At 32.3% G+C, this 12,406-nt stretch overlaps 2 protein-coding genes across 2 annotated transcripts in view; one reads left to right on the forward strand and one right to left on the reverse strand.

Moving 5' to 3' along the window:
* The window catches only part of LOC131955282 (coiled-coil-helix-coiled-coil-helix domain-containing protein 5), a 44,871-nt gene that overhangs the window by 12,317 nt on the left and 20,148 nt on the right, over positions 1-12,406 (forward strand). The window lies entirely within an intron of this gene.
* On the reverse strand, positions 100-11,998 carry LOC131955279 (transcription initiation factor IIB). Its single transcript, XM_059319330.1, has 10 exons — positions 11,921-11,998; positions 3,559-3,666; positions 3,324-3,405; positions 3,094-3,201; positions 2,916-3,002; positions 2,569-2,698; positions 2,130-2,239; positions 1,886-1,980; positions 1,575-1,651; positions 100-1,032 (listed from the first exon to the last, which is right to left on the reverse strand). Exons 1-10 carry the CDS (start codon positions 11,971-11,973, stop codon positions 899-901), a joined length of 984 nt encoding a protein of 327 aa, XP_059175313.1. The 5' UTR covers positions 11,974-11,998; the 3' UTR covers positions 100-898.

Here is a 12,406-nt window from a genome sequence, read left to right on the forward strand (position 1 = left end):
TGACAGAAGAGGTACATGATCTATTTGAAATTATTTTATGGTGAACTCTAGTATATCACAATGAATTCATGTTGTATTCAACTGTAAACAGTAAACTGCTGCATTTAGAGCAAAATATTTTATTTCTGACTCTTGGTAAAACATTAACATACATTCACAGCTTATGTCACCACACATTCAAACAAAATAAGTCAACATAGAACATTCTCTCACCCAAGGTTTAAAAAATGCACAGTATAAATATAATAATCTGAGAACAGTCTTAGCTCAGCATCAAAATGAACAGTCAATGGTTATTAAATAAATTAGAAATCTTGATTTTTCTATTGCTTTAAACTTTTAACAACAGAATATGGTTTTTATTTTAAATACAAACCAATCTTTCTCAAGTTCACTTTAAAAGATGTGAATTTTAAATTTTCAAAATGTAATTTAGTGTAAAAAAAAAATTCCATCTCTGTGATGTGTTTGTTACATAATAAATGTAATAACTAAAATAAACAAATGTAACCTATAGGGAAAATGTTAAGCCACAAAACATTTGAAACCTCACCAAAAGAAATCTCATGGTGTGCTAAATTGTGTGCATGGGAGTAATCATTCTAGGGTTTGAACCCTTTTTTCCTTTGTCCAAGGATCTTTTTAAAATTTGGATGTGTATGCAAGTCAAACAGCTAAAGTGTTTTCCTATTCAATTTCTCCAAAATTTAATTATTTTCAGCACACCATAGTTGTAATGTTATTTGTAAATGTAAAGCTTAATACTGACACCAATTTAAATTAAGTTGCTTTAATAGAATTCAATAAAAAATATGCTTTCTTACCAAACATTAATAAATAAGATATAAACATTTATTCAATAGTGTACCCTCTGTAACATACACACACACTGTTGTGCTTAATTAGGTGGCAAATTTTCTATTGGAGTACTAAATTTAAAGTCTTTAGGGAAGAGTTCTGCAGCTTTAGGAATCATTGACTTGTAAGACTGCCTGATGGTTACCTCTGCCACACCAGCAATATCTCCAATTTCTGGCAGGGGAAGAAAAATTCAAATTGCACATTCAATTGTCTATGTCTGAACAAAATTTCTAACTGGAAACTTTAAGTACTTTAAGTTTAAGCTCTACTTTTTTTCCAATAACATTTCATGACAATGTAAATAAATTTGACTATCCTACATTTGGTAAATTATTTCCTAAAACCTTCAGCATTTGTTTAATTAGTATAGATACAAACACAGCCAACATACAAAAAAGTAGGCCTATGTGCAAAGTATAAGTGTTTACTTATAATATTGTGTAAACTTATCAATACATTTTTTTTTACTGATATTCCATCATTTTATTTTGTTTGTTTTTCATATGTCTCAATGACCTTGACATACAGGTGATAATGTGGTCAGCATTTTGTGGAGTCCGGGATCTGAACTTGTGAATTTCGGGTTGACAATCAAATGCTCTACCATTCAACTACTCAATCCTTTTAGTATGCATTTACATAAACATTACATTTTTAAAATAATAACAAAGCTTTTTTTATCAGATTTTAAAAAGAGGCCAAAACTAGTTTACCTTTGGCAGTTTTTTTGTCATCAGAAGCTTGTGAAGCCATATAAATAGCAGCAGCAGCCACTGATATAGGACTTCGGCTGTCAAAAAAAAAAAAAACCTTTTAAAAAAAAAACTACAAATAAAAAGTTTGTAAGCTTCTTTGAAATAAATTAACTGTTTTACCTTTACAGAATATAAAAACAAAAAATGGTCATACATATTGCTGTCATTTTTAAAAGAACATTTTCTATGCCTTACTTTTTTAAATTATGTATGTTTAAGAAATTTCAATCTGGGTAACTTTATTCAATAGTTTTGTGGTTTAACTTTACCCAGGCACAAGGTCCATTTCAACAGCCCTGCGAGCGATATGAGTAGCAGCTTTTTGGACTGAAGGGGGGAGACTTAGGTTAGAGCAGAAACGTGACTGCAAAGTAAAATACATTCAATTAACTATAAACAGTAGGGTTGTTTGTAAGAGAAATATGCAATACATGAAATTCTAGCAACATAGGTGATTGCAATTAAGAAAATAATGAATTGAGAACATTACAAGCAAACTATAATCAATCTTACCATAAAATCTCCTGTAGTAATAAGATCCACATTGGTCTCCAGGTTTTTGAGGATTAACTTAAAAACTCGACCAATCTCTTTTTTGCTGATTTTGGAAACTGCACAAATTTCTGTTATACAAAAATAATTGTAAGAAACTGTGTCTACTTATTTCTAGTATATATCTTTTTACCCTAATGTATGACATTCTCTCTGATGAAGAATCTATTTTTATTGTTTTACCTACAATGGGGAAAAAGCTAAAGATTAAAAAAGAAAACTTTTCAGCAAATAATTGAAGCACAGAAAATAAAAGATGGGAGATTTAAAAACTGACATAAACCAGGCTTCATGTAAATGAATCATGCAAGGTAACATACATCAAACTGCCCTTGTAAGAACAACACACACACACTTGAAGTTACAAAAATAGAATAGAATATTGTAACAAACAAATTGCCTTTTAAGGTACGAGGAACTCCTTCCTGCCGACAAGCTATGTACATACATGCAGATACAATGGCATCATTACTTCGGCCCTTCAAAGCTTTGCTTTCGTGAACTTGCTTGAAAAGTGTATTGGCACGATCCTAAAAAGAACTATTTATAATCAAACATGTTTTGATGCTTAAGCACATGGCTTCTACAGATTTAAGCAGGTACAGTAAATGTGAAAATAACTAGTTTCTTAAATTTATAAACATTTAAACATATATGAAAATATTTCTTTACACAGGAAATAACTATGATAAAATACTATGCTAAAGTTGTTAGGAGATTTTTCATTTGAATCTTAAAATTAATTACAACGAGCATCTTGGGTAGATTAAGTCTATCTGCCATTTGTCCTATCTCTCTGAAAGCTGTGAGCAAGGCTCTGTCAGAGCTGTTCATCTGAGAAAAGAAATCAAGTTCTTTTTATTAAGTAACAAATGAATGATGAAAAGCTAGTTTTATACTCTGAGAAAGCTAAGTACAAACTTACTGTTCTTCTGTTTCTGTACATTGGTTTTCCAAATTCATCCCTTAAACTATCACTTCCTGTTCCAGTTGCAATCATTGTGGACATGTCACTCCCATCAAACAGTGGATTCTGTTACAAAAATCATTCAAAGACATTGAGTTCATGCTTCCTCCCATAACTATCCATTAACAATAAACAATGAGACAGAAAGGCAAACCTAGAGAAAAGTAGTTTAAATAAGAAGATATCACCTCTGCAGCACCAACACGTGAGTTGTCTTTAGTATTTTTTTCATTGCTGAATGTTCTCCACTCAGATCCCACATCAATGACTCTAGACAAAATCAGTAAATATGATACAAATATTCATTAATGTCTATGTCAACAATTTAATTCAGTTAACTTAAATGAAAAATGCAAGCCATAAAAATATGGAACTGAATATATGACTCCTACAATAAAATTTCACAATTCACAAGTGTAATACCTGTCTCCAACAACCAATCCACACACAGAACAAATCATATCGCCTGCATGATAATCTTCAACAAGTGGGGTGTCTGGATGTTCTCGACAGAAAACTTGAGCAGACAAACTGAAAAAATTATATTAACACTAACCTTTATTGTTTGATTTTTTTAACTGCAATCAATAAAAAAAATTGTGTTGAGCCTTCAAGTAATGTGGCTACAGCCTTTTTGTATGACCTATTACTTTGTGAGAGGTCCAGTCTGCTAAGCTGAGATTAGATATTTTTTATAATAGCAGTGTTTTTTTAAGCAAAAGGCATAAAATGTATTATTTTATGAACAACTCATTATTTACAGTAATTATTATTCACTTTATATTGTAATCAATTTTATCAAAAGATTTCTACAACATTACTGATTAGATTATAACAATGAATGTTTAGTGTATGCTAAGCATTTTACATCTGTTGCATACACGTTCATTTTACTGAGTAGGCCTACAAGGTAGCGGGAGATATAATGTGAGAACTAATGTCTCAGGTAAAATAAATAATGTATGTTATATTCCCACTTTGGTCGAAAATAGAAAAAAAAATGGCCCTGAGAAAATAGAAAAAAAAAAAAAATATGAATGACCCTAAAGAAAAACTTATGAAAATAACTATAAGCCATGTAATTGAATTGGAGAACTCTAGCTGATGACACATTTGTGCTAAATGTCTAATGTGACACAAAACTCCATAAAATTAACCCACTGTAATTGTTACAGCTTAGTAGCCATTAAATAACCAACACATTTTTTCAAAAAGCTTTTTCTAGGCTGCTGATTTATTTTGATAATTAAAATTAGTAGGCTTATCAAATTAAATTCAAATAAATCTATAATTTTTAATTGTTCAAGTCATCTGATGTCATGCAGCTTAAAATCTTAGGCGACACCACGCATGTGAGATATTAATAAAAACACTTAATGTAAGGTCTACTAATTTATTAAAGCTACTATTGTTAGGCCTATATACTACATAAGAGAAAAAATCAAGTAGGCTTTATTTAACGGTAAAAAAAATGCTGATCTTTCATCTGCTCTAATAGTGTACTGTCTTCCCAAGAACTAGATCTTTATTCCTGTCTGATTTATTTTTTGTTTTTGAATATTCTTGGTACATTATTTTAGCTCATGTTTGAACTAGTGAACATATTAAGTGGACCAGAACATTCTTCCCAAATGGGGCCTTTATTTTAAGGTAGCTTTGATGACAAAAAAGAAACATGATTTTAAAATATTTTATAAATTCTCTTTATCCATATCAACAATAATGATTAACGATGGAAGGACTCTTCAATTTGGTCATGTCCATTAATTTTAATTTTTAAACAAATTTTAAATAACTACTTTTCTGTTTAGGTGATTAGTGACTGATTAGCCATGAATTAGTATTGATTAGGGGGCTTAGTGTTAATTGCTAATTAGTAGCAATGCCCACAAACCTAAAAGGAGTGGTTGGTTGTTAACAACAATATGGCTTCTTAACCTGGCATACGATTGGACACATTTTTTTGCTTTCTTCACAACATTAGGTTTAAAAATATGGATAATACTTATTTGTCTATTTTTTCATGTAATTAGACTAATTAAGCTAAATTATTTGTCTTTCAACCGGGCTAAGGGATAATAGATATTTGTTATGACAATAAAAGCCCCGAACTCATAATTTTGTGTTCATCACTGGAAATCAATGAGAGTTGGGCTACTACAACTAGACTTAGCATTAGCTGGCTTATCTATATATATAATTATCTTCTTGGAGACGATAGAAAACACCAAGCTGTAAGCGCGCTCCCTACCTGGTCTGGTGAGCTGTGGTTCACGCTAAATGTTTACAATCATAGAGCTGGGTTTAGTGACGGCTATTAGGGGCAGATAATTTAGTTTGCAACGATTTTAAACTTAGGGGAGGTAACTAAGAGGAGTTTACTTCACGGGGGGGGGGGTATTGTCCTTAACGAGCTACTGATAGTGTTTTAAAGCAAATATTTTCAGTGGCAGCGTTGGTACTGTCGAATTCACAAATACTGAAAAGTAGAAAATAAAACAACTAAATAGTGGCGTATAATACGCCGCGTTTTGTAGAATTAATGTTAAAAACACCAAATTAAGCATGAAGTTGTGTGGTCGAGTGGAAATGTGGGTGACTGCTGTGACAGAAGGTGCGGGTTAGAACCCATCTTATGACCATTTATCAAAATTTTATTTTTTCCCATTGTTCATGAAAGGGTTAAATTTGTTAACTTTTTAATTGTTTGTGACGTGATTAATGGCATATCTGCAAAAAGACCTGTCCCTTAGATTTTTGCTAAGAAAAAAAAAACAACTTGGGAATAGTGTGATGGAAACTGAATTAAAATTATAGTTCTATGCAAATTTGAAATGGTAATTGACAGTTGAATAGCAATATGAACTACTAACTAAACTGATGCATAATTAATATTATTTATTTAAAAATTACTAGATTTATTAATTAGACTAGTACAAGTATATATTTAATTACGAGTGCATAATGATAATTGAATTGATCAGTTCATCTACGACCGACATAGCAAATATGAGCCTAAAAAAAGCCATAATATATTTTTTTAATGAAAATGTAACACAATAAAAATGCTCTCTTAATCTATACCTCACTCCCAGTCACAAAAAATGCTTTTATTCCCGTAAGATATTATTCCCAGTCGTAGTATTTAGCATGAAATGACAGCCAACTGGGAATAGCCGTATTGGCGGGGCTAATCAGTCGGCTGCGAATAGCCCCAATACGACTATTCCCAACCGGCTGAGAATAGTCTTGGCCAAAAAGATTATAAATAAGCATTACAATCCCAATTAAATAATAAATAGCATGTGATCGTCGGCTGGAGAAAAATCCCTACATGGACATGGTGAAGGGTTCACCGTGAGTTCACATTGACTTAATCAGCATACGTCATTAGCTTAGGGCCATTGTGAGTTCATTTATAATTTATAGTATCATGAGTGAGAGATACTTTTAACAATACAATGAATACAAAATTATCTGACTTGCACATAGATTTTTAGAGTTTCTCCTTAAAATAAAATGCCTTAAAAAAGTTTAATGAAATGACGACAGTATGACACAAACCTATTTTCAAGAGAAAAAAAAGCTAAAAAAAAGTAAATCTAGTGCACATTCAACATTCCAAATTTGGATTTTTCTCATGTCTTGACAAAGTAAATTATCAAAAATTAAAACCAAAGTTCATAAACTCGTCATAAAGAAATCAAATATTAATATTCTAGAATCTAGTGAAGTGAGAAGTGTCAGCGTTTAACGACGTTTTTTAGGCATTCCATTAAAAAAATTAAAATTGGCTAATTAAATGTATGAGCATTGCAAAAATATTGTGCTTGATGTAACTAGAATAACACTGAAAAAATTTTCTTTCTAGCTTCAGTAGTTTTTTTTTTATGAATTTTTTACGTAATGGGTGAATGTCCACTATATTTCTTTGTAAGTCATGAAAATCACTGTCCCCTAACTTTGAAATAGCACTGCTCAGTTATTTTTAAAGATACAATGTTAAAACTTTGCAGGATCTTACTTCAGCATGTTAGAATAACATATATTAATTGAAATCATTAAGTCATTCACTGGGAGCAGAATAATTAACATTCCTTTAAGGGATACATTACGGCTATTATGGGCCCTAATTTCTAAGTTGCACTGCTCAGTTGTTTTTAAAACTACAATGTTTAAACTTTGCAGGATCTTACTTCAGCATGTTTGAATTACATATATTAATTGAAATCATTAAGTCATTCACTGGGAGCAGAATAATTAGCATTCCTTTAAGGGATACATTACGGCTATTATGGGCCCTAATTTCTAAGTTGCACTGCTCAGTTGTTTTTAAAACTACAATGTTTAAACTTTGCAGGATCTTACTTCAGCATGTTTGAATTACATATATTAATTGAAATCATTAATTCATTCCCTGGGAGCAGAATAATTAGCATTCCTTTAAGGGATACATTTTGACTATTATGGGCCCTAATTTCTAAGTTGCACTGCTCAGTTGTTTTTAAAGGTACAATGTTAAAACTCTGCATGATCTTACTTCAGCATGTTCGAATTACATTTATTAATTAATAGACTTGCCAGTAGCAGAACAAATTGAATAAAAAGGTAGTAGGCACTAATTTTTTTTTAATAAATTAAACCGAACAATTTATCTTAGGCACACTGGCAAGCCGGGAGTTTTATTTACTGAATGGTTGTCTTTAAAAACTATTATTATTAGCAACACAACAAGTAGAATAACTTAAATAACATTTCAGGAAGCCTACACCAAATTAATAACATTGCAAGTAAAAAAAACAACTCATCTCTATTATCTTATCAGGATAAATGTTTTATATTAAATGATTCTCAATAAATAATTAAATTTACACAATTAAACAAAAAGCAAAGTTAATATATACATCAAAACAATAAACTTTTAAGGTAGACATAGCTTACATCAATACAATAACAGGTGAGACTTATACCAAGTTAAGCTTTGTACAACATGGACTACTACTGTCATCCTAGCTACTAAACACAAGGTCACCTGTCAGTAAATCAGTGACTAGAGATGTCATTGTCATGTCATAGTCAACACTGTCAGTTTCCAATTCATCAGGTCCCCAGTAAGTAATTGTACATTTCATTGTCTTAGTCTTCTGTTGCTTAAAATTTACCACTCTGCCAGAATACATTTTATCAACTCCTTCCTCTGTCCATAAATGCTTAAGTAGATGTCCTGTATAGGTTTCAGTCAGTTCAGACATAGGATTTTCTGAAGTAATATACATTGCAATGAGGCCCATAACTTCAGATGACGCAGATGAAAACACACTAGCATTCAGATCTTTAGCACTCAAAGCCATAGCAACCTCTTTTTCTAGAGCCTTACGGTTGGATTGTTCATGTTTCTGACCAGCTTCTAGCATTCGACGCATCATCACTGCTTCCATCATCTTCTTCCTTTGTGCTGCAAGTTCCCTTGCTCTGTACCCCTCTTTCATTGCAAAATAAACTAATCTATGTTGGGTCATTTTGTCCTGTTGCAGAAGCCATCCTACAGTATCATTTGTCCTTCCTCTCACCTTTCCGTCTACAAAACCAGCTGTCGCATTAGGGGCCCGACGCCATAAATAGTCAGTCATTCCTAATATTCTCTCAGCTGCCATGTTGTGTGAAGGAGCAGTTGAAGCTTGTGTCAACTGCTCAACTGTAGGGCTAGAAAGGTCGCCACAATTTCATGTAATATTTGCTTCAAAGTTTGCTTTACTTTATCCCTGTGGGATTCAATATTGTTGATGATTGCTGTCAGCACCATGTCTGAAGCTGCATCAATGGGTTCATTAAAAACATTCACAGTGGGACATAACAACTCTTCTGGCTCAGCAGCAAACCTGTCCAAAACATTTTTAGAGCTTTGTATCACAGGGACCATGTCTAAATTCATTGAATTTGCATAGAATTTAGTCATCCATGGCCCTGTGACTGTTTTCCCAATTAACCCGAGTGCAATTAATTGAGCAACAACCCTAGGGTCATCCAGCTGTTCCTTAATGCTTTTTTTAAGGTTGGTGCCTCCTAATTCAACAAATTTCTTCAGCTCTTTCAGATATAAAATTATAATTCCAGCTGAATGGAATAAAATGTGCAACCGGTTACCGACGTACCGAAGGAAAACTCCCACTGGAATATTTTTTTCTCTAAAATAGGTCTTGAACCCGCTAGGGTCTCCACTGGATTGCTTGTATCTGAGCTTGGAAATACTCAAAATACAGTGCAATGTCTTGTTGCCTATCTCAGTATCATTTTCCAATGCTCTTCTGGCACCAGCAGCAAAACTATCTAGCGGATGAACATTGCAATTCAATTCCAGCAGGTGTGTCTGTAACAAAGTATTCAGCTGGTTTACAACACAATGATTCACAGCTGCCCTATCTGTCACAGTGGATTTAATGGTGGACATAAGAGTTTTGTACAGCTGCTCTAAATTTGGATGATTTATGTATTTACAATATATGTTTACAATATCTTTTAACTTAACACTAATATGTTCTATGTAATCTACAGCTTTACCACCAGGTAAAGGTTTTACATCAACAGCAAGAGTTTTACCTGCAGCAGAAATATGGATTTCATTTACATGACTTCCATCAATGGTGGTTGCATCCCATGACAGTGTAGCACCATCAAGGGATGCAAGTGCCTCGCCAACCTGCAGATCAGCTAAAATGCCTATTTCATAAGCCATTTGAGCCACTGTAGATTTGCGAGGCACGCAGTCAAGTTTCATTCCAGCTTCCTGCTCCAGGAAAAACTGTAATAGCTGTCCAGCAGCTAACACAGAAACATTTTTCAACAAAGATTGGTACATACAAATTCTCATAGAAGTACCATAATGCTTTCCTTCTTTGGTTACAATATTTTGTCCCTCTTCTTGGGGTTCGTGCATGTTGATGGCATTATCATACATTAATTCTAAATCATTGACCATTGATTTTAAATTTTTGATGGTTTTGTTTTTGATCTTGACCATATTTTCTAGTGCTTCAATTTTTCTTTCTCTTCTTGATAATTTTTTCTTTAAACTGGCAACTTGATTCAGTTTCATTTTGTATTGAATGGAATCTGCAAACGGATTGCAGTTAAGTTTTTTTTTAATCTCTACTTTCTCTGCTTCCAACTGTCTATTCTTTTTCTCTTGTTTGAGGAGTCTGTCAGTGAGTCGTTTAATTTTTTTATTTAGATCTTTAATTTGAAAAACTTTATTTGATTGAAGTTCATTTTGATAGAATTTTAAACTAGTTTTCAATTTTTTATTTGATTTCAATAACTGTTCTGTAGACTTTCTTTTGTATGCACAACTTACACAGTCTTGTTTAAGTTTTAAAGGTGAGGCTTGTTTTGGGGGGATTAGTGTTGTTATTAATTCAGGTGCTAACTTAGAGACAATCCCCTTTTCTTTAGGTACAGGCTCTTGAAATGGCATTTCCATAAAATTTATAATTTTATCCCATTGTGCTTGTGGCTTAAGAGATCTAAATTTAACACATAATCTGTTGATTTTATTATAAAGTTGATGACTGTTACTTGACGCTGGTATTATTTCTTCCAAAACTTGCACTGCCTTTTTAATTTGTTTTTTATTTTCATACCATACATGAATTATATGGCCTTGCTTTATGCCAGCTGCTGTCCGAAAGTCAGAATACTGATTAATTAGAATTGGTAAATCTTTGGCAGAATGCTTATCAGGGCTCCCAGAGCCTGTAGATTTACCACCTGCTGAAGTATTCATTTCCTCATCCATACTCTTGATCATATATCTAGAGGAAAAGAAATCAACATTAATACTACTGTAAAAGTAGAATTTATTGTTTTAATAGAGGCAAGTGTGTAGCATAATAAAGTAAGGGATAAGGAAATATATGCTTAAAAATAATTTCTTTTCTTGAGTGGTAATTTATTATTGGTTATTAGCTTGATGTGCAAAAAAAAAACCACTGGCTTTCTTCAACAGCCTTTAACATATTTATACATCTTTTATTTTTAAAAGGCAATCATTCATTTGCAATAAACTCTACGATTAAGGAACAAGTGAACATTTATAAAGGCGACGCCGGCCCCCACGCCCCTATAGGCTTTCCGGTCTCGCCATATTTTTTTATTATAAAATGGCGTTATTGTGGTGAATCAAACACCCTTTTTTCGGTCAAAATACCACTAGAAAACGTACCTCAAATTAGATGAAATCATTATTAACTTATAATATACATAATGTAATTTTTGAGAATACAAAGAGATAGCTTGATAAACTCACCTTTCTATCAAAAGTTGTCGTTGAAACACGCACAAAATTAGACCACGTTTCGCAATATTATAACTTGGAGAAGGAAGAGAGAAAAGTAATGCAGTTAGCAGTTTAAAATCACACATTATTTCATTAAATTGGTGAAAAGTTGGCCCGACTACGAAATTGAATCGATTACTTTAAAATCCCTATATTTTCTCACTATGTATTTCAATAAGGAAGATAATCGACGAAATTTTACAATAGCGAAATTCCCCGGTTGCCGTTCTTAAAGCAAGATGGCGGCGATGCCGACATCGCTACGTTTTTGTTATGAGTTTTGGTTGTCTTGATAATAAAATACGCTCAACTGGAGGTGAACGTGAAGCGGGGAAAAAAATACGCTAAAATGGAGTTTTAACCTTTATATTCTAGTACATACATTAATAGTCTAATATTTATCTTCTAATAAATACTGCTATTTAATTAAATTGTTTTCTTGAGAAGACTTACTGTCTACTGCTTGACGCCATTTTGGAAAAACAACATTCCAGATTTTTTGGCATTTGGATGTAGCCTAACCATAAATTTCTAGTTGCTAGATCGAGGCCTAACTTACATTACATTCAAATAGAGCTTGTGTTAAGCCAATTTTATATTTTCAAGCAGCAAAAATAATGAAATTTTAATTTTTAAATCTTTATACTTATTATAGTAAACAGATGCACTTCAATTGGTGCAGAGCACATTTTAAACTGAGTACTTGTTACATTATATTACAGAAGAGGAGTCAATTCTACAAATTTGTGAATCCGTTGATATTTCCTTTGCTTATTAAAAATATAATATTAGGCCTATATCAATGCTCTATTTCTAACTTTAAAACGCGAAATTTTATTATTATTATTTATTACATGAAACATGACTACAGTATGTAACAAAATGTTATTTTAACATATAGAGTCTAGTCTATTTACAAAAGCTTCACTACTTAAATGC

Source organism: Physella acuta, unplaced genomic scaffold, assembly GCF_028476545.2.
Source record: "Physella acuta isolate Inbredline_101_S28 unplaced genomic scaffold, ASM2847654v3 ptg001062l, whole genome shotgun sequence".
In the NCBI taxonomy this organism is placed as follows: Eukaryota; Metazoa; Mollusca; class Gastropoda; family Physidae; genus Physella; species Physella acuta.

Excerpts from the sequence above, each read along its gene's own strand:
- LOC131955279 (XM_059319330.1), bottom strand. The coding sequence starts at position 11,973 with ATGCCAAAAAATCTGGAATGTTGTTTTTCCAAAATGGCGTCAAGCAGT. Across the intron at positions 2,699-2,915 it reads ATCTACCCAAGATGCTCGTT|GATCGTGCCAATACACTTTT; the intron begins GTAATTAATTTT and ends AGTTCTTTTTAG. Across the intron at positions 1,981-2,129 it reads TTACTACAGGAGATTTTATG|TCACGTTTCTGCTCTAACCT; the intron begins GTAAGATTGATT and ends TTTACTTTGCAG.